Source organism: Adiantum capillus-veneris, chromosome 21, assembly GCF_014529385.1.
Source record: "Adiantum capillus-veneris isolate H3 chromosome 21, ASM1452938v2, whole genome shotgun sequence".
In the NCBI taxonomy this organism is placed as follows: Eukaryota; Viridiplantae; Streptophyta; class Polypodiopsida; order Polypodiales; family Pteridaceae; genus Adiantum; species Adiantum capillus-veneris.
In genome coordinates, this window is record NC_140951.1 from 102,010,944 (window position 1) to 102,032,914 (window position 21,971).

At 40.6% G+C, this 21,971-nt stretch overlaps 1 protein-coding gene across 1 annotated transcript; it reads right to left on the reverse strand.

Annotated features, from left to right (window-relative positions):
• Positions 1-1,628: 1,628 nt before the first annotated feature.
• Positions 1,629-7,165, reverse strand: LOC147431444 (uncharacterized). Its single transcript, XM_086494044.1, has 3 exons — positions 7,008-7,165; positions 6,768-6,888; positions 1,629-1,979 (listed from the first exon to the last, which is right to left on the reverse strand). The coding sequence occupies exons 1-3, from the start codon at positions 7,060-7,062 to the stop codon at positions 1,931-1,933; spliced, it is 225 nt and encodes a 74-aa protein (XP_086350170.1). The 5' UTR covers positions 7,063-7,165; the 3' UTR covers positions 1,629-1,930.
• Between the last annotated feature and the right edge of the window lie 14,806 nt (positions 7,166-21,971).

Consider the following 21,971-nt stretch of genomic DNA (forward strand, 5'->3'; position numbering starts at 1 on the left):
TTGCATTGATTCGAGTGTGTTAAGTGGCATTTTTAAGGTTGGGTGTATGCATAGTGTGTGCAAGCACAAATTTGTGCTCTTGTGTGTGTGATTACATAGGGGATAGGGGTGTGGTGAAAACCCTAAGCTATACAGGGGCATTTGTGTGTGTTCTTGGTGTATTCTTCATTTCACCTCTCCATTGCCAGGGTGGAAAAATGCCATATATGCATAGCCATGATTGGCTCTGCCATGCAATTGAAGTCAATGAATCTCAAAGAAACATGACGTACAAGATGAGGGTCTTGAGAATTTTGATGAGTGATTTTTTATGGTGAGCTTTTCTATATGTACTTACCAAATTAGAGATTTTGTTGGTGTGTGTATAAACAATTGCACTATGATTAGTTGGTGCAGTTGCAACTGGATGACTTTCTTGCCCGTTGACTTGGATTTGCAGATGTTTGCAATGAGGTTATAGGTTTATTGGACCGTTTTTAGATATCGAAATATAGTGAGATTTGTGATGGATAAGCTTCTTAGGTACCCAAATTTTCCTGGGTGCTTGCATGCATCTCTTAAATGGCATGGTTGGTTGTTGTAACTAGGTTGTTGGTTCATTAAAGTGTTTTGTATATGTGTAGTCACTTGGGTAGAATTTAATCTTGTGTTGCCCCTATGGTGTACACACTTGCAATGAATTATCTTTATTTTTTGAGAGTGCATTGTAAGTTCAAATTCAAGGTGTTCCAAGCATTATCTTTTCATATAACTTATCTCTGACAGAATATAAAACGGGTATTTGCATGGAATATCCTGGACCGAACATCAAAATATAGATTTCCAGTCATGTTAAACATAGGATGATTTATCGAATACTTGTATAAAGCTAATCCCTAGATGGTCAAAAAAGATAGTTACATTCATGACCATTGCACAACTAGATTTGGATGCTCCTCTATTCATCATACCAAAATTGGTAGGACAAACTACTATGCATCAATTTTTGATAGGATGGCTATATAGAAGAATATCAGAGGGAATTATTCTTTTTGCATAAAATCCCATGAACAATTTGATTAGTTAGAACAAGCTCATAAGACTATACCAGGATTTCAATACAATAAAGATCAAACCGTAAAATGGCTCAAGTGGTTAGGAGTCTATTGGCCTTCTATAATACGAGATGCAATAGCATTTATAGACACCTCCAAACATTGTCAAAAGACGACTCCTTTACCACATAATACTCTTTTCTAGGTAATATTAGCACCCTAATGGAGCAAACATTTGATAGAATATCTATCAAATCGGATATTTCCAAAAAGAAAGAGTAAAAGACACCAGAGAGCAATTGAAGTAAAAGCCTAAAGCTATGCTTAATTGGAAAGCAATTGTACCAAATAGGACAACACCAACATCTTTGCCTCTCAAATGAATCCAATTACAGTCCAATACTAGAGCAAGCACATGTAGGGTTAGCAACAAGACATTTTTCCATGGCAACCACTTTTTTATTGATCATGGATACATGAATTTGGTCAGCCACACTAAACTCGAGATGCTCTCTCAAAAACACACACACACACACACACACACACATACACATAAAACACACCTTTACTTGGGTTTATGCATAGATCCCTATGTAGGTGGCACAAAACCAATGTTATGAAATTTAATAAATGGGGGAAAACCTTTTAACTTGTGCATGACAAGGATACATCAGAAGCTTTGCACTTTGGCACTTTGTTTCTTACATGGTAGAGCATGGTACTACAATAGTTGGTTGCTTTATGGCGGAGCAAAGCACAATATGATTACATGGAAACTAACACTTCTAAAAATCATGGATTGCTTAAATACAAAATTTTACTAGGTGTAAGAACATGTTATCTATGACTACTTATTTAGATAGAGGTAATTGGTTGAGTAGATAGAGGCAATTGGCTCAACCGCAACACTCCTCCAACACGCAACAACAACAAAGAGCCGCCAAACTACACATACAAATGTCTCATTAAGCTACTAGCATGACAAATAAATTTGAAAGCTTGCAATAGTAACAAGTGTAAGAGATTTTAAATCATTCAACATGATTTTCCTTTAAAAATTTAATAAATGAGCAATAGGAAATAATGAAAGTGTCTAAATATATCTATATATCTAAGTGTGTGTGTGTGTGTGTGTGAGAGAGAGAGAGAGAGAGAGAGAGAGAGAGATATGGAGATGTTTAAGGAATGGGTGCAAAGGTTAATTATTAGTAACGGTTTTTAACATGAAAGAACCCAACAAAGTATACTTTAAACAATCATTACTTTATCTCCAAAGCTAAAAAGAACATACCAAACAGTAAGGCCTTTGCCAAAAGGTAATGCCCAACTCTTCAAAATTAAGGTCCAATGACATCATAACCACAATTTCTCTTTTTCAAATGTGAAATTTATGCTATATCCAATAATATTGAGCAATATCTTCCCATTTATCTCTCTTTAAAATGAGAAATTTATGCTACATCTGGGAAAATTTGCGCATTATATTCCTATCATCTCTCTCTCTCAACTCTTTGCACAATGTGTCTTGTTGTTCAAGGTCACATGTCACAGAGGTGTAAATGTCATGCACAACTTGAAGGGATCAAGATAGGGGTCTCTCCAAAACGTGTTTAGAAAATTTAGAGGGGGCCTCCAAGGAAGGGGGTAACTATTTTTTTGAGTTACCCCCTCCCCTAAAATAACTTTACCTCAAAGAGGTTAAGTTAGCATTACCCCTCCTTGCTTGTGTGTATATGTGAGAAAATTTTAATCATATCAATCCCATCATGTCTTGTCTAGCCATTACCCCCTCTTTAGTACCCTACATTTCAACAAACGTGAATAGAACGGCTATGGATATTTGATATCATGAAGTTCTATTGGAGCTTAACCTCTCGAAAGATCTATGCAAGAGCATGCTCATTGAAAGAAATGACGGTGTCAAACTTCCTACAACCGGCATGCTACAAGCATAAGCCGGATGGTTGCTTCCATTATGGGTTTCAAGAACATCTCATCAAAGACTCTTCCCCCTCTCAAGCATCCCCCGATTTTGCCCAAGAGTGATGCCTTCCCATTAAAGCAATATCTTCCCATTTATCTCTCTTCTTCTCAAGTTCACGAGGCTCCTATTGACACTCAAGCTCCAAAGGTAAACCAAGCTCCTCTTTTGAGGTGGTCACCCACCGGATCAACTTTCTCTAACAAAGAAAAGAAGGCGTCACTCTTTTGCCCTCCTCATCTCCTTGGAGAAAGCAAGTATGGAAGAGGAAGGAGCTCTCTCTTACATTGGTGGAACAAGTCAATTCCTTGGATAAGGGACTCCTCCAAAAACCAAACAACCAAAGCCCAACTAGCAATGATTGGCCCAACCCGATGAAGGCACAAATCGATAACAAAGTAGAGCACTCTCAACCTGGTTTTGGAGAGATTAAATAAAGAAAAATCCCTAAACACAAGCCTAAGAAGTAGGTTATGCAGGCTCCTTAGCCCCATTGAGTCTTTTTGTATCTTTAGTCTTTCTTGTAAAAGCTTATTTCTTTAATACGATCCCTTGCCCTTTTATGAAAAAACCAAACATTCTATAACATAAATAAGTTATGACTTTTATATATTCTAAATTCGTTTTTTTTTTCAAAGTCACAATACTGAGTGGGTATATATTCCAAGAAAAACATACATATTCTAAATTCGTTTTTTTTTCAAAGTCACAATACTGAGTGGGTATATATTCCAAGAAAAACATACATATTCTAAATTCGTTTTTTTTTCAAAGTCACAATACTGAGTGGGTATATATTCCAAGAAAAACATACAGAGGGATCTCAAGCTCCCTTGAGGGATACCATATTACATCGACATAGTCTCGGCCTCATATCACTACCTATACTCAGGTCACCTCAAGCTCGTCAATATGGCCATGGTGGCCCACACCCACGCAACCGAGTGCTTTCTTTTGTCACATGCTACAATCAAATCCTTGCATTCTTAAACAATCTCTGCGAAGCTCGCAATTACAATAGCATTCTCACGCACCCAACTGTTTCTAGCCTTCCAAATTTTCTTATATTCTAAGTTCTTAAAAGTATGCCTGTACAAGAGACCATCAGGGAGTGGATGAAAGCAATATGAACCACCGCAAATGTATATAGTGTCATTAGTGTTCGGGAAAAATCATTTTCTCAAACATACAGAAATCCTTTCTTTGAATTTGCCAAGAGGAAATTTTAGAAAATTAGGCTTATTTTACGGGTTTTTTCTCTATTTTTCTCTATTATGGAGCGGAATTTCTCCCTTTCCCCTTTCCCTTAACCGGCATTTTTGAAATTGAAAACGTCACGATATTAAGCTGAGACACATTTTTCCCGAACACTGTGTCATGCAGTGTGTCCTCGATTCAACATAAAAATAATGAGGAACGTTTCCATTGTCTAAGAAAGGAGTGGCCTCGCTGCTCCACACCATGTGTGTTTTATGCGTGCCTTTATTGTATTTTCAGTGCTTAAAACTTTTTCCCCTAAATTTCAGAAGACTTGAAGCTCTTGCAAAGGCGGCCATTTGGAGAGATTGCCTATGTCCTTATGCATTGTAGTACATAGGCATGTTATTCCGTATATCAAGCTTTATTTTTCTTGAATAGCTCTCTGTCTCTCTCTCCTCTTGTTCACATATTCTCTCGTCACCGTGCACTCCAAATTTTCAGGTTTACCTCTAAATCTTAAAATTTGAACGTTTTAGAACTTAGAAAATTTTTTAAATTGTGTTGAAAACCTTGAGAGTGCGCATGTCATGAGACTACCTTCCACCTCCCTATTTCGCTCCAACTTGACAAAGGCAAGAGACTCTTGCATGCTACGGTTCACACTCAGGCCTAATTTTTGAAAGCTTCGACGCCCTTCGGATGCACTTTTACCCTTCAGTGAAAGGCAAAAATATTTTTACCCTTAGAAGAAAAGGATAGAATATTGAAAAATCTTTGAGCAACCCTTCTACTTTTTGCCTAAGTATAGCTTAATGAAGGACAGGTAAAAGTTTACCTATCCAAAATGAATGATTAGGGTCACCCTTCAAAAATGAGCCTTGTTTACAGTTGCTTTGAAAGGTGTGCACTTTTTCTTGTAGCGCTTAGGTGCTTTCTCACATTGATTGGTTGCAAGTTGGGTATTCCAACCATGGGCAGACTGAGTAGCCCAGAACACTAGAGTGCGTTTTAGGACTCAAGTCAACACACTAGTCCGACTGCTTGGTAAGTGAAAACTGTGCAGTGTGAATGGTGCGACCACGGCAATCCTTTTTTCTAACTCCAAATAAGCTAGTCCATGATGAGCACGTGCAGTGTGAACGATGCCTTACTTTACCTCTTACGAAAAAGTTCTCGCGAAGACTCTTGTTTGTCTTGAGAAAATAACATCAAATTCATTCTTTTTCAAAGCAATATTTTGTCTAAAGTTGGGCATTCTAGATGTCTAGCCGTAGCTCTGTGTGTGTGTGAGAGAGAAGACCTCAAGATCTGCCCAACGAGTTTTGAACTTAAGACATCATGGTGTGTGTGTGTGTGTGTGTGTGAGTGAGAGTAAGGGAGACCTCATCCTGGTCGTTCTTCTTGTGCACATTTTTGGTGTGTGAGGAGAGCGGCTGAGAGTGCCCAACCCGACTCCTAAAACAAAACACTATATGACATACGGTACGAAATGAAGTGTAAGCGACGAGATCAACTAAAGTGGGGCGTATTTTTCAAAAACCTGGAGAACATACAAATTGTTTGTGTTTAGTTTTCTCCTTGCCTAGTTTAGTTTATGAGGAAGTGAAGAAGCTTGGAGCTGCCAAGCCTCAGCTATATCTAACACGGGCATGGGAGATGGGATCAAAGGCTCCCATCACTTTTGGGCCCCGACATTAGGCGCGCGTCGTAGATCTTGTCGCAAAAGTAAACTCGGGTATTTTTGTAAACTCGGGTACCCGAGTTTACCAAAATACCCGAGTTTACTTTTTCCCGCCCCGATACTTTTGCACGTCAAAACTCCATGGAAAGGTGTACATTCCACAGTGACATGCGTGGGCGTGGTGGATAGGCCACATGGCCCTCAAACCCTAGGTTGTGGGTTCAATGCTTGGGGACGGGGGGGAGGGGCGAAGTAAACTCGAGTACCCGAGTTTACATTGTACTCGAGTTTACATTTTTCCCGAGTTTACATTGTCCACGGAAGCACGAGATCTACGGTGCTCAATCATCCCACTATAGATCCCATCTCCTTCCATGCCTGTGTGAGATATAGGCCAGGGCTACCAAGCGTGACGTTTTTGGGTTCGAATCTTCGACATGTGCGAAGCGTATGAACACGCTGACTTTTTTTCAGCCACTCATCCTCGAGATTTGCACAAAACATCCACCGTCATACATGCCATCGCCTTAGGTTCATTAAGACCCAATGGCATATATATTTATATATATATATATATATATATATAAAGAGAGAGAGAGAGAGAGAGAGAGAGAGAGAGAGAGAGAAAGAAGAAGAAGAAGAAAATGTCATAGGAAACTATCCCAAGAGACCTCAAAGATCTATCCGAACAGAGTTGAACTCAAGACAAGAGGGAAATGACCACACGAAGAAGAGAATTTTAACGTCTCAGGAAACTACCTTGGAGATCTATCAGACGAGGTTTGAACTCGCGACGTGATCCGCAAGAGCGAAATGGGATAGTCCACGCCACGGGGAGAGAGAGAGAGAGAGAGAGAGAGAGAGAGCATACCAGCCTTCGATGCAGCCCCGATCCCTGGCATCTCTGGTTTGGGAACGATTTTTGAGCTCAAAAGTCCACTTCTTGGGCGCCTTCAGAGGAGCAGGAGGCTCTTGTACAGGTAGTGGGTACCCTACACACACGCGCGCGCAGAATAATAAGCCAACACATACAGAAAGGGTCTCTCTCTCTCTCTCTCTCTCTCTCTCTCTCTCTCTCTGCGCCTGCAGGAAGGGGAACACAATTTTAAACCTGGAGGAGGGTAGCCGAGCACGTCTTGCTGCTGCTGTTTGTGCTGCTCAGCCATGGCGAGTAGAGAAACGTGCTGGATGGTAGCCTACTCCAACTCTCAATCTGTGTTTGCTTTTTTATAAGTGAGAGAGAGGGGACAAAGAGTCGTAATCTATTTTGAAAGTTCATCCAAGGCTAGGCCTACTCATCAGTCACTACCTGCACAGGCTATCGCTACTTGCGGTGGACCGCAAAACCTCCAATTCTTCCTCCCTCTCTCTCTCTCTCTCTTTTTCTTTTGTATTGTTCTCTGTCTTTTACTTCACTTAACCTCTTTTTCTCATGCACTGCACATGCACCCCAAACGAAGATATATTCTTCTTTCTTTTCTTTTCTTTTTCGCTTTTTAAGAATGTGGTCACCTGAAGCGTAGTTAACAGTAACATCTTACATCTTGTTGTTGCAACTACTAGCTCGTGCAATCGGTCCTCCTTTTTACCAACTACATATATATATATATATATATATATACATATATATATATATATATATATATATATATATATATATATATATATATATGTGTGTGTGTGTGTGCGTGTGCGTGTATTTTTATATCTCTCCATGACACACATGATATTTGTAAAGTGTAATTTTTTAATTAAAAAAACATGTCTAAGTAACATGATATTTGATTTGGATTTGTCATTGTTTATTCATGTCACTTCTTTCACAATATAAAAACTCCCCAAATGCAGACATAAATGCTCATATTTTGATTTAAAACTCGTTAAAAAGTTTTTATATCATTAAAAGTTCATCAATTCCATGTTGCCAAAGCCATTGCAAAAACCAATCCTTCTTTTAAAGACCCCGTGACTCTTAATCTCACCAGACAGGTGTCAACTTCTTGCATAATTTGAGTAACCTTCAAGATGAAACAAGAACTGACCGGATGTGGAGAAGAGCCTCATTTTGTATTTGGAAAAAAACATCCTTCCTATCCATCTTATGCATACTCTCAAATGATGCACTCTAAGAAACGGCCCCTCAGATTGACAACTCGTCATCCCAATGACTTGATGTATATATCATGTAATTTATGACATACTTCAGATAACAACTCTTGGGCATGATGTCCTTCAAGCTATTTATGTGCTTCTGACATATCGATTAAAGTTATGTGATAAAGCTATATGTCGTGTGCAAGCTATGGGCATGCATGGTAGGAGAGGGAGAGTATGCTTTGCATAGTCGTCTACATGCTCTCTCTCTCTCTCTCTCTCTCTCTCTCTCTCTCTCTCTCTCTCTCTCTCTCTCTCTCTCTCTCACACACACACACACACACACACACACACACACACACACACACACGCGCGCGCACACACAACACAGGGTGTGGCAAGGAGCCTTGGTGAGGTCTCGATTGCTTTTTCAAGTTTAGGAATGAAGCATCAACTCCACCATAGTATGGACCATGATGACGTCTTGGGTTGAACCCAAAAGGGTCCGACCTTGCAAGTAGGAGAAACGTTTTTCTCACGATTGGAATTTCTCCCGTCCTACCTTTCTCAATTGACACGAGCATACATTGACACCTTGCTCAGAACTGATCTCTTCGCCATTATATGTTAGTAGCTATGAAAAAGAAAGAAAAAGGAGCTCAAAGCCTATAGAGACCAAAAGCTAGAGGGGCAAATGTGGCCACATGGAACCTTTCTTCCCAAAAATTCACCTTGAGTTGTTGCACCACGTCCTACGGAGCCCATTTCACTACCCTCATCCAAAAAACTACATCGCCATTCCACTACCCTTATCCATCAGGTCTACCTATGTGCATACTCCCCGACAACCCTCCCCCTATGTGCCATTGATGTCCTCTCAAGGATTGCATCATCACCGCCCATGGCTCATCATCACTGTGCACTCATGTGTGCATTGTGGCCTTGTGCTTCATCTATCCCCAACTCACATCGACCTTCAATCAGCCTCAACTCTACCACGATAGAGTCCACCTACTCCATGCAGTCCGGTGTAGCCAACTTGGGGTAGAACCGTTGGGTGTAACCACATGTTCAGGCACCCACCTCTTCAAGCCACAAGACCACACTCTTCACCTCTTGTGCATTCACACTTACGCCGTCATGCTTGTCTATGTACTTCCTCACATTCATAGTCAGATATTGCACAAAATGTATCCTCTTGTGCATTCACACTTACGCCGTCATGCTTGTCTATGTACTTCCTCGCACTCATAGTCAGATATTGCACAAAATGTACCCTTTTCTTCTATAGAACGATAGCAAGATGTGCAACAAAGAACATCAAAACCATACATAATAGACTACAATGCCACACACACACACACACACACACACACACAAAGAGAGAGAGAGAGAGAGAGAGAGAGAGAGAGAGAGAGAGATTCTACCTATAAGCTGCTATGCAAGAGCTTGCCAAATGGCTCCAGCTCCCTCACACAAATTTGTCTCTTGCTGTTGGCCTTGTCCAGCCCAACACTCTCCATGCCACCCTCATTTGGCTACTAACCTTGCATTGGTGCACCCTTTGACTTGCAGGGCTGCCCCTACTATAGTGCAGCCATGCCTTGCTTTCTCCACTTCCTGCCGTATTGTTGTCTGATGCCAGCTTGGTGGCTCCCAACCCTCTTTTGACCATACTCCTTGAGTTGTTCATTGCACTATCTAACCGAGTCAAAGGAAAGATCCTAGAGAGAGCATTCTTTCACAAAATCTTTCTCTCTCTCTCTCTCTCTCTCTCTCTCTCTCTCTCTCTCTCTCTCTCTCTCACACACACACACACACACACACACACACACATGTACGCTTGCAGTACCTCGCCCCAGCTCACGGACTCATTGAATCTCCATTCGTGTTTCTTCTCTCTAACAACAGTGATGACAACTTCTTATTGTGATCATTGCACTACCTCTCTCTACGTTGGAAATGGGTTGTTGCTAGCTCTGATAATAACACACACACAGTGACACAATATTTTTCACTCTTTACATACTCATATTCTCTCTCTCGAGACTGACTCTCTGGTAGCTTCCTTTATGCAGTGTCTATGCCACCACTGACATTGTGGTTCCCTATCTCTTAAGACTTCTTATCCAATTATTTTGTCTCTATAGGATCTCTCCTCTTACTCCATTACAACACTCCCACTATCGTCCTCCACTAATTCTACCTATGTCCGTACTCACTAACTCCATCCCTCCCCTTTTGCACCTTTGATGACCTTCCACATCGACCACAATACTAGTACCCTTGTCCTCCATCTCAACGCTGCTCGATTTGACATTCAACCCTCACCCAACGAGGTTTGTTGTGTGTAGCACATGTCGAACACAACCGCCCGACTCAGACTACCTCGCTTGTATCATGCTGCACATTGTTGTAGTGCGCGTCTCTCCAAGGTCGACTGAGAAAGGCTTCTGGCTATAGACAAAGAAGCCGCAGAGGTGTAACCCAAGGGGAACGAGTGTAGTAAGGAGCAATTTTAGCGCTGGTGAGTGGCATAAAATGGTAACCATCTTTTTGCAACATTTGTCAGCCTACTCAACGTCCTCTTCCTCATATGTGTATATATTTTTCTACGCTATTAAGTTATCTAGAGTAAATTCCCCCTCTTCGTTTAACCTTTGTGGCGACACATACATTATACTCTTCCCAAAAAATGTCACCTTAGTCATATATTTATATTACCACCCTTTTCTTTTTTGCTTTGTAAATAGAATAAGCATACAATAACCAACTATATACCCCCAAACTTTCTTACCTCTTGTGAATTAGTAGTAGAAAAATAATATATCCATCTTCCACCCCATATAGATAAATTCCCATGGAAATCAACTCTCCACTTGTCTTTACCAAAGATTATGGTCCCTCTCTACAAGTCTTCTATGCCCCCTACATAGGTGGCCCAATATCTCTTAAGAATATACATATAGTTTCTCTCCTTTCAAAAAGACTCCAATTGTATATTCTTTTCACAAGAAAATAATATTGGGACCTCCTCTATTTGTTTAAGCATCATAGCCTTTTGAAAACGTATGAGTCCCCTTGGATGCATACAAGCAAAGGGCCCATACAAGAAGACTTGGAAGCAAAAGGTTCCCTAGCCTAGTGTGGACCTCCCAAACCGAATTCCTTGGTGCATGGGCATGAAGAATAGTCCAAATTCATATCAAACATTTTGAGAAGGTCAATTTTGCCTTTTGAAGCATGTCATTCCGAGCTACAAGTAAAAAGTTATGGTCAAAATAGTGTAAATCTGTCAAATTCGCAGCAAAAGGGAACTGTAAATCAAGTAAATCAAGAGGGTGAGATCTTATTTTTCCCCTACTCATCTTCTAGAAGAGCAATGAGTGTTCAAGGTCACTTGCATGTGATGGGACCAACCTAAAGATGCTTTCTAAATGCCAAGACAGACAAGTTGAGATACCCCGCAGGAGCCACCCGTAGGGCCTCATGGTGGGGCCCACATACATTATGCACCCCTATGGAGCCTTCACGGTCTAAAATGATATTTTTGGTGAATAAATAGTACCTTTTATGTCCAATATTCAATGAGTGGTCAAAGGACACTTAATTAGGTCTAATCACTTACTCTAATTAAGTGTAGCATAATCCCACTCCTACACAACTATAAATAGCCCCCCTTGGAGAGACTCAAGGACACACCTATATTTTCCACTTCATGTTGTTTCTTGATCAATAGTAGAGAAAACCCCAACTCTCCCTCTTTCACATCCTCCCTCCTAACCTTCCTCTTTGGAGGAAGTGCAACTCTATTCTCCACTCTTTCCATTCTACAATCTCTTACTCCATCAACCCAATAAATCATTTGTAGCACCTCAATAACTTGTAAATCCATCATGATCTCTCTCATGGTTATGTTAATGATCATGAAATCATCTTCAAAACTTTCAAGTGTCGCAATTCGTGATGGTTAGCAAGCGTCGGTCCTCCCCTTAAAAGGTGTGCGAGAAATCAAGTAAGTGTTCTATTCTCAATTTACCATTGGTTTGTTTCTCCACACTTATTCAATTGGTCTAAAGAAATTTCTCACTCCAACTCTCTTTTGTTTCATTACATATGCATGTGGCTACCTCTCATGGTGATTTTTTTTGTGTCACGGCATTGCATAGATGGAGATGAGCTCTCTATGCAAAGTGTGTTAGTTTGATGTAAGTGATTCTCTTGTGTGTTTGAGAGGCAAGTCTTGTGCGCATGATTTTTTGATGAGTGCTTGAGAGAGGAAGAGTTTGGATGTATTATGGGTATTCTTATGGGGAGAAGGTGAATGCTATTCCACAAATTGCATTTTTCATTTTGATGCACGGCATTGGGTTGCATAATCGTTGATGGTGTTCAAGTGTCCAAAGTGTGTATAGAGTAAGGGGGTTTTCAAAGTGTGTTGCTTGAGTGGGTGAGTGCAAGTGTTATTTTGATTGGTTTCCTTCTCCACTCCCAAAAGAAGGTGGTGCCCCAAGTAGTGTGCGTACCTCTTTACGAACATTTTGTGAGGGTAGGCCCATTGGTTTGGGTTTAGAGGCCCCATTTCAAAAAGATCACCCTCACTGGTAAGATTTAATAGTGACACTTATAGAGAAATTGCGAAAGAATACAACAGGTTGGAACATAATTAATGGCTAAAACCCCACTTAGACAAAATATCGGCACTTAATTGACTTAGGAAATCAACAGATGCTTCCAATTTTTCATCTCCGATAACCCGATTACAAACCGGTCTCCTACGCCATCGTCGGTATGCCTTTTGATTTGCAAAACCAACCAGAAATCCCCAATACGATGAAAGAAACTTGTGTTGGCCAAGCAAAAATTCCACCTTGTAAGCACAACTTTCCTGCTTTTCAGTTTTTGGAATTTCCCCTTCCAGTCTCTGCTCGATCGAGTTTTTTTTGGTCTCTAAGTTGCAAAAATACCTTTGCACTGCTTGATTTCCTTGATTATGGCTGCTTGGAGGTATAAAGTTCACTAAAAGAGATCCCCTCTTGTTGTTGCTTCCTTTGCTGATTGGTTCCAAGCGAGAGAGAGAGCGAGCAAGAGAGAGAGAGAGAGAGATAGAGAGAGATTCCTGGTATCCTCCTTGCTCCACCACCCCTCCTTTCTACACCTCTCCCTCCTCCTACTGCTCATCCCACCTCTGTGGATCCTCTCTCCAAGGTCAAGCAAGAGAGTATGATCTCCCCTTGATGCCCTTGCCTTCTCCTCCCTTCGCTATCTTATCCCTCTTCGTGCTCCCTTCTCCTCTCCTTTTGCTTTGCAAGATCGAGGAAGCTTCCTTGCCTCGTTTCGAGGGCGAGCTTCCCTATTCATCCTCTTCCGCGCTTTTGCCATATCCCCTCTTTCCTTCCCTTCTGGTTCTTGCCCTTCCCGTTACCTATCTTCCATGAAAATACCCCCCTTCCCCTTTTATTGCATGCCCAAAAGCCCCTTCAAATATCCCCCTCCCCCACCTAAGCAACGAAGGTGCCATCGTTGCTACGATCGTGGGAAGTGGGGTGATGATGTGGCAAGCGACTTGTAGGAGCAGTGCCAAATGTGGTGGAAAGAGAACTGAATAGGGGTGCCACAGTATGCTGCGCATATTTGATTTATAGGCGATCCCCATGCGAGCATCACCCAAGCTTGCACGAGTCTTCTCCTCTCCTCTGCACCCCTTGCTCGCTGTTTGCATGCCCTCTTCCTCTTATTTCCTCCGCTTGTCCACACCCATTAAGGTTACAATGGGCCGCCCCTTTCACTTCCCAATGGGCGTCCATGCTTTGATTTTTATGGGCGGGGCTCTCTTGGGAGTTTCCTTTGGCCTTGGGTAGCCATTAAACTCCCTTTGCATAATGGGAGGCCATAGCATTTGGAGAGAGTCCCTCAAGTCGCATCTGCTTAAAACTGCCACAGCTCCCTTGCCATAGCCCTATTGTAGGCATATCACAATTAATGTGTCCCAATAGATGGCATTTTACATTGAAATCTCATCAAGAACTTCATGTGCTTTTGTAAAGGCACCACATTCGGCAAACACATCAATCAAAGAACTTCTAGGCATGACATATCTTGGTGCTTCTTTTGATTGTCTTATCGAGAATTACAAAAGCACTGCTTTATGCATAAATTGCGACCACCGTAGTGCCTACCGAGTACAAGTTCACTAGCTTATCCATCAATAATGCATTGTAAGAGATGGCATTCCAGAAAATATTCTCCTTGAATACCTATTGTACCACATTGTTAAACCTGGATGAAGCTCAAAACTCCCAGATGGCACACCGATCGAGGTGACCAAACTGGTTTGAAACTGACCCTTGGTGAAACTTTAACCTGCGAGATCTTGACAGTCAGAACTCAAATTGACAATCTGAAAAGACCGATGTGCTCCACAAAGTGATTACTTCAGACCCATACTTTTATATCAACTTTGACCCTTCATCAACAACTTCCCAATCTGGTACGGATATGCAAACCATCTCGATCTCAAAGTACCATAACTTCTTTACCATAGCTCCAATTGAGAATCCGTAAAGACAAGCATGGAGAGCACGTCAAACACTACAAATCTGGCTTATAAAATCACATTTTGACAACATCACTTACAAATCGGCTTGGATGCAACAACTCTATTTCTAGGAAATGAACCCCACATTTAGCATCATTAGAAAGAGAATGGGGTGTAGGAGGGCCTCTTTATTTTCCATGAGCTTATGGAGGTGATTAACTTTTTGACGAATAGGTGTACCCCATGTGTGCAAGAATGTTGGGTGTGTAAGAGACGTGTAAGAGTGGTCAAAGGATGCACTTTTCCCCCTAAAAAGGAGGTGAAAATTTTTATGATTTTCGGTCTTCCATAACTCCTACATATACCTCCAATTTGAGTGGAGATCATAAATCTGCAATCTACGTGTCGAGCTCTTTCCATAGATATGCTACATGATATGGTTTTACCTGCTATATTTCAAATTCCATTTTGGCGGGAAACTTTGAATTCAAATAAACTAGCTGTTTTGCCTGTTTGAATTCAAAAGATGTCCTATGGTTACTTTCTTAATACAAAGGTTTGAATTCCTTAAACTACCAAATAAAGAGGCCCTCCTAGACCCCATTCTCTTCGTAATGACACTCCATCATCCTGATGGAATAACAGGTTTTGGCATAAATCATAAGTTTGGGAAAACCTCAAAAATGTATGCAGATTTGCATCTTTCACCCCGTGCCTACAAAGCGGCACGATAGCGTCCACCTTCTTATGAGCCCACAATATTGAGTTCTTTACCTCCTTCCCCTTCCAACCTATGCCAGCCTACCCACTCATGTGTCTACTACCTTCAACACTCCATGCTTCTCATGTGTTGATTTCGTTACCTCTTGCCCCTTCCCACCTATGTTTACCAACCCTCCCGCTTGTCTATCACCTTCAACACTTTGTGCTTCCTATTTTTTGCCCAATAGTTGTGCTCTGTAGTTTGCACTAGCTATTGATCATGTGTGTTGAGTGGGGACTCTGGAGGAGATAAGATTTACAATATTAGCAGATAAGGTTAAAAAGTTTGAATTGCTACAGTCGAGTCCAATGGTAAAGAGATGTTGAGACCAACTAGGACTCGACGTGAATGCCATGTGTCCTCCCTACTACCTTCAAACATGATCCAATTCTCTCCCCCCTTCTTCCAACAAACGTCTCTCCATTAACTACCATGAAAGTGAGGGGAGGTACTTCTTGTTGAAGCAATGAGAGCCATGATAGATCCAGGTACCATGAAAGCAAGGCCCAAGGTACTTCTTTGATGAAGTGATGAGAGCAATGATGGATCTTAATAAGGGCAAGTAGGCTAGAGGATAATTGGCATAACTTTTCAACCTTTTGGAGACCAAGCTCCCTACATGAGCACACCCTAAGAGTCCCTCGTCACTCTCTCTCTACCATTAGGTGAAATCTAGAACAATTCCATTTTCTACTTCTCCCCTCTAAGCATATAACCAAAAAATCAGTGCGCAGTGGTTGAGGTCGATCTCATGACCTTGGCTTTATGATTAGGCCTTCTGCCTTAGTCAATCTAGTGCAAAAAATTTTTCTTCAATAGTGCAATCTCAAAAGCATTAAACAACAATTTTTGTGCCACCTCCTATTTTGTGGAGCTTTTCTTCCACCTTTTGCCTTTGTCACCCTCCCTTGTTGTCTAGTTGCCTCACTTTCTACTCCCTCCCAAGACAACCACTTGCCCTGCTTGTCTATCCGCAACTACATGCACTACCTTCCTTGCACAATAGCTGCAAAGGCATTTCCTTTTACTTTTGAGCACAGTAGGCAAAACTCATAAGATTCCTCTTAAACAAACCCAATTCACTGTTATACCTCCTACCTCCTCCTACTAGGTCCATTTTAAAGAAGGACAATTAATTTTTCATGGGGATTCCTTCACCCTTACTCCCAAGAAAATAAGAAGTTAATCCACACACACACACACACACACACACACACACACACACACACACACACACACACACACACACACACACACACACACACACACACACACACACACACACACACACACACACACACACATAGCGAGAGAGAGAGAGTGCGCACGTTCTGCATTTAGGCCCATTGGTGCGTCTTCCCTTTGCCTTCACCTCTACTCCCTTCACCTCCACATTGTGTCTACGAGAATGTGCATGTCCTATCACCAGTACAACTCCAACGATGGTGTCCACAATGGCATCCATCATGGATCCTTCTTTGTCTGAGCTCGTTGCAGCATCTCTCTCTCTCTCTCTCTCTCTCTCTCTCTCTCTCTCTTTCTCTCTCTCCCTGTCTCTTTCTATCCTGATTGGAATGCATTGTTATTCCTCTTGCCACTTGCAATCAAGCACATAGTGCATACCTCGGTGCTCATATTCTTGCACAACCAAGGGATAGATAGAGATAGATAGAGAGAGAGAGAGAGAAAGAGGAGGAGGAGAGAGAGACTCTACATCCCCATTTGTCAAAGATAGAGATGGCAATGGAAGAGAGAGAGAGAGAGAGAGAGAGAGAGAGAGAGAGAGAGAGAGAGAGAGAGAGAGAGAGAGAGTCAATTTGTACATCCTCGCTCCTTGGATCCATGAGGTGCAAGAGAAGGAGAAATGGTGATCAAAGAGAGGATGCAAACCACCACCTAGAGAAAGGAAAAAACCCCCTTCTCTCTCCTCCTTGTAAGCCTGGAAAATGCACAATAAGTCCAATGTATTTCCACCTATCACCTCGTGAATTGAAAACATAGAACTTTAGAGTGCAGCGACTTACAATTGTAAACTTATTTTGAGTGATTATGCAAGAGTCAATGATTTCTAAGTTGCATTATACATTATACGAGAGACATATACTACGTCATATATGGGTGTATTATACATGATTTCATATCATACGCACATATTATACGATGCCACGTCAGCAAAAATGAACAACCGTATATTTTCCTGGTTTTTCAATCGAGAGAAACTTCGAGTGAAAGTTTTTTCGATCCAAAAATACTTTGTGCAAAGTAATTTTCGATCGAAGAGTACTGATTGAAAAAAAAACTAATGTGACAACACGCCTTGTTGAGACCATTATTCATCGCAAAAGATATTCTATGTCATAATCAGAGAAAAAAAAATTTATATGATTAAAAAATCATTGAATTTTAGAATAGTTTTAACTTACTTTTGTTTAAAATCAATTTAATTTTTTTAAAAAATTTGATTGATTTTTTAAGGGTCAAATTGTGTAAGCTTTGTATGTTATTTAGAGCTCAGACTCTCACTCATACAAGGTGTTTATTTTATAGGAGTCACTTGCTACGTACTCAATTTACTGACATGTGGAAGTGAATTAATGATATAAGATAGAGGTTGCCGTTTTGTGTAGAGTGTACACGCACATGAGGTAATCAGACTAAAAAATATAATAGAGTAGAGGTCAATTTTATTTAGGTCTATTCAATTTTGATGTGCATATATTTTCTCACCTCAAAATGAACATAGATATAATTTTTTTGTCCTGTGTAGAGCTATCACACTATGCTCTCATCGCCGAAATTAAAATCAAGGAATCTCATGTCCAAATACATTAATATTTGATTATCTTTATTTGGAATGCTATGTCTATCATACGGTGTGATTGTACACGTGTATCAACTGCAAATAGATAAGCGCTCAAAGATCTACCGTGGAATATGAGAACTTCATGTTTGCACCTCAAATAGATATAACAATCATCAAGGTTTGCAATCAATCCTCATGTTACAATGAGAATCAATTGCAAGATTTGATTAGTATTATCGATTATTGTAATGTGTGAAAGCCGCAAGCTTGCACTTTAGATAAATTGATATAGTTCAACGTGATGATGAGATTTATTTGTATTGTTTTAATTAAGTGATTAAGATTATCAATCATCGTAATGTGTGGAAGCCAAAAGCTTGCATTTTAGATAAATCGATATAGTGTAGTGTGAGCATTGTGATTGAAATGTTTTATTTGAAGTGATGATATTATTTTGCGTTTGAAAAGATAGTTTGATTGACATGAATTTATACATGAAGAACGATAAGACTATCATTGCTTATTGTTGATTGATAATGTAGCATGAGTTTGATTGATAATGTGGGTAAATTTTGATCACTATATTGATTGATAGAGCATTGCTTGTGTATAGTTTGTTGCTTTGAATTATTTTTGACCTCAAAATTGACAACAGATTGTTGTTTCTAGCAGATTAAATTCATCTTTTAGCATGGTGAAAGGACATGAGTGGAGTTACGTCTAAGAGCTGCGTGCCGAGAAGAATACATCTCCATTAAAATGGAAGACCTATGGCCACGAGTTCAGTGGTAATATAACCAAAATCAAAGAGCATCTGTTTAAAGTCCTTGGTAGTGTGTCGCAATGTATGGCTCCACCAAGAGATATTCATGCTAGATTGCCAAACTACGCTCATAGTATAGAAAATTCTTCCAGCTAAAAAGAAAAGTATTGTTACCAAACAAGCTGCTCTAGATGTTGCAATGTCTACTATCAATGAGAGCACGGAGCATGTGCCTACAAAATCAAATGATCACACTCCCGAGTCAACTCCTCTTCATGGACATGATTCAACGTCAGCAACAACAGATCCTAGCTCAACTAAAGCTAGTAAATCATCATCCAATGAACAAATACTATATAAAGTGGTAGATAAGCAATGGTTGAGCTAGATCCTAGAACTTGAAATAGACGCAAGCTTTTGTGGCATGCAGTATACCATTCAATGCTATGCGTAACCCCATATTTCAAGATGCTTTAATGAGCACAATCAAAAAAGGGTTTGTGCTTCCTGATTATAATAAGTGCAGAAATAGTATCTAGATAAAGTGAGGGATAGTACTCAAGCCATACTCAAGCACACGGTGGAAGACTTTGTTCCTGCATATGGTTGCACCATAGTGTTGGATAGATGGACCAACTGTTAGAAGAAGCTGCTTATCAACATGATGCTTATCAGCCCTAGGGGTCCATGTTTGTAGAAGCCATTGAAACCACTTTGAAAGAGAAGATCAGTGATTATCTAGCAAGGATATACGAGCGCGCCATAGCAAGGGCAGGTGGGCCAAAGAATGTGACTACAATTGTCACAAATAATGCATCCAATTACAAGGCTATAGGAAGGGTTATCCAAGTTTACCCAAAGATACAATTTCAAATCAAGAATACAAAAAGGGACAGCTAAGGGGCTAAATGGAACTTTGTAATCACAAAAAATGTAGCACTTCGCATTCTCTACTTGAGAAAATAGATAGGGATAAAGTGAGCAAAGTGCTCAAGACAAAGATTGAGTTATCCCGTTCAATAGTTCATCTATGTTGAACTCAATACTTCTGAGCTCAGTAGATGGGTCTGCAAGTCCTTGTTGCAAAGGACCATCCTTTTTTGGCAATGGTTTGTACAATGATGCATTTTGTTGTAGCTTGGATTGGGCCTTTGATAGCTCTATCTCAACCTCAAGGATTCTATTGTGCAAAATGTCAAGTATTTCTCCTTGGCTTGCAAGATCTTGCCCCTAGCTTGCTAATGCAACGAGCATCTCTGATTCTTCAAAAAGTAGAACTATGGGACATTTGTGTGCAGGGATTGGGTTATTGGTGTTACTTGCTGCCACTTTCTCTGCACTACGACCACACCCAATGCTAGAATTCTTTGGGTGGTCGCACCAATCTACACGCCTCCCAAGGATATCATAAACATAGAAATGTTGTATAAAGTAGAGTGCCATATGGTAATTGTTTGGCATAACTCTCTCCCGTCGTATGAATCTTTGTAGCAATACTTGTGCAACCCTTTGTGCTGCAAATCAGACAGCTTTACTGGAGCTCATTCCTTTGCATTGCCGCCGCTGATTAAAAATAGTTGCTGATGCACAAAGTGGTTTGGGCATAGCTTCCTGCATGCTTTGAGACTTAGAGGCTCGTATTACAACCTAGACTTCTCCTCTTTGATTCTAGAAATAGCTTTGAGGTCTTTCTCTTGGCCATAACGCTCTCTGTCTTCTTTGTAGATCACCTGAGCTTCAACGTGGTTAAGTTATTCTTCCATTTCTGCAAATCAAGCAAATATGTCATCATTAGAAAGACTTATCATGAATTTAACAAGTCATCAATCTAAACCTCTTATTCAATATTACAGAGATAGAATATCTATCACCATGTCATTGGAAAGAGAGAAGATAACTTGATCAATTATATAATTTACATTTTGAACTAGAGAGAGGACAATAATCAAATGATCACTTTAATCATTAGCTAGTCGTAGACCAAAACTCATTACAATGTCATAGACCACTCTATGGGAACCATTTAGACAGAGAGAAAAATCAAAAGTGTTAGGTTTGGTTGAGGGATTGTTTTGCTTGCCACTCTTAAGATGGGTAAGTATATTGCTTAAAAAATCCCTTTTGTTTTTCTCTTGAGGCATCGACATGCACTTTAAGAGCCATTTACAAGTATGACACATGGAGAAGAGGCCCATGGCTTTATTCCAGGGAGGGTGATTAGTAGGTATGCATTCTAGGGTAGCCATGGAAAATCTCTCTCGGCCTGCTCTCTCTGCAATTCACAGAGAGGAGGAAAGCATGCCATTGTTTTGGTCTTTGTACATGACCCCCAATCTACAATGCCTACATAGACCCCCTTCTCTCCAGAATGAAGTATCATGGTGACTATCATCTGCATTGCACTCTTTCATCCTTTGCTCTAAATGTCCACCATTCCAAAAATGTGAATTGAGCATTGGATTCTCCATGTGGTGGACCATGGCAAGTGGATAAGTAATGCCGCAATGAGCGATGTCCAAAACTATGGCTTTGTCTTTAACTTACCGATCCACTGTGAGTCCATGCAAGTGGACTTTGAAGATCTTTTCCGCATACAATGTATCTTTAAATGCAGGATGGGTGACACCTATATGCTTCATGTGTGCCCATCTACCTTCTCCCAGATGTGGAGCGTGTATATTGAAGATTACAATATCTTGTAGAAGATGCAATACGGGGGGAGTTGAGACTGATCGAGAGCGAGACTGACACTAGCAGCATGGTCTATTCTAATGGTAGCTCCTTGCTCTTTGGTAGCATTAGAAGAGCTAGCTTCCACTCTCATTTGCTTTGCTGCTCTTTCTAGCTTCTCCTTGATCTTGAACTCAATATACAGCTGCTTCTTCACAAGTTGTATGTGAGTAGCTATGTCTGGCAAAGTAATGATTTTGGGATTTTTTAGGTCCTAAAAAATCTTTGCGATCTGTCCCAATAGACTTCTTAACCATGTTCGACAATGAACGTGATGTCATTAGAGATATGTCAAAAGCAACGTGCATAAATACGAGCTAGAGTTGGAGCTGCTCAAATACAGACTTTGCTAAGGCCTCTGTGAGCTGGTAGTAATGATTCGAA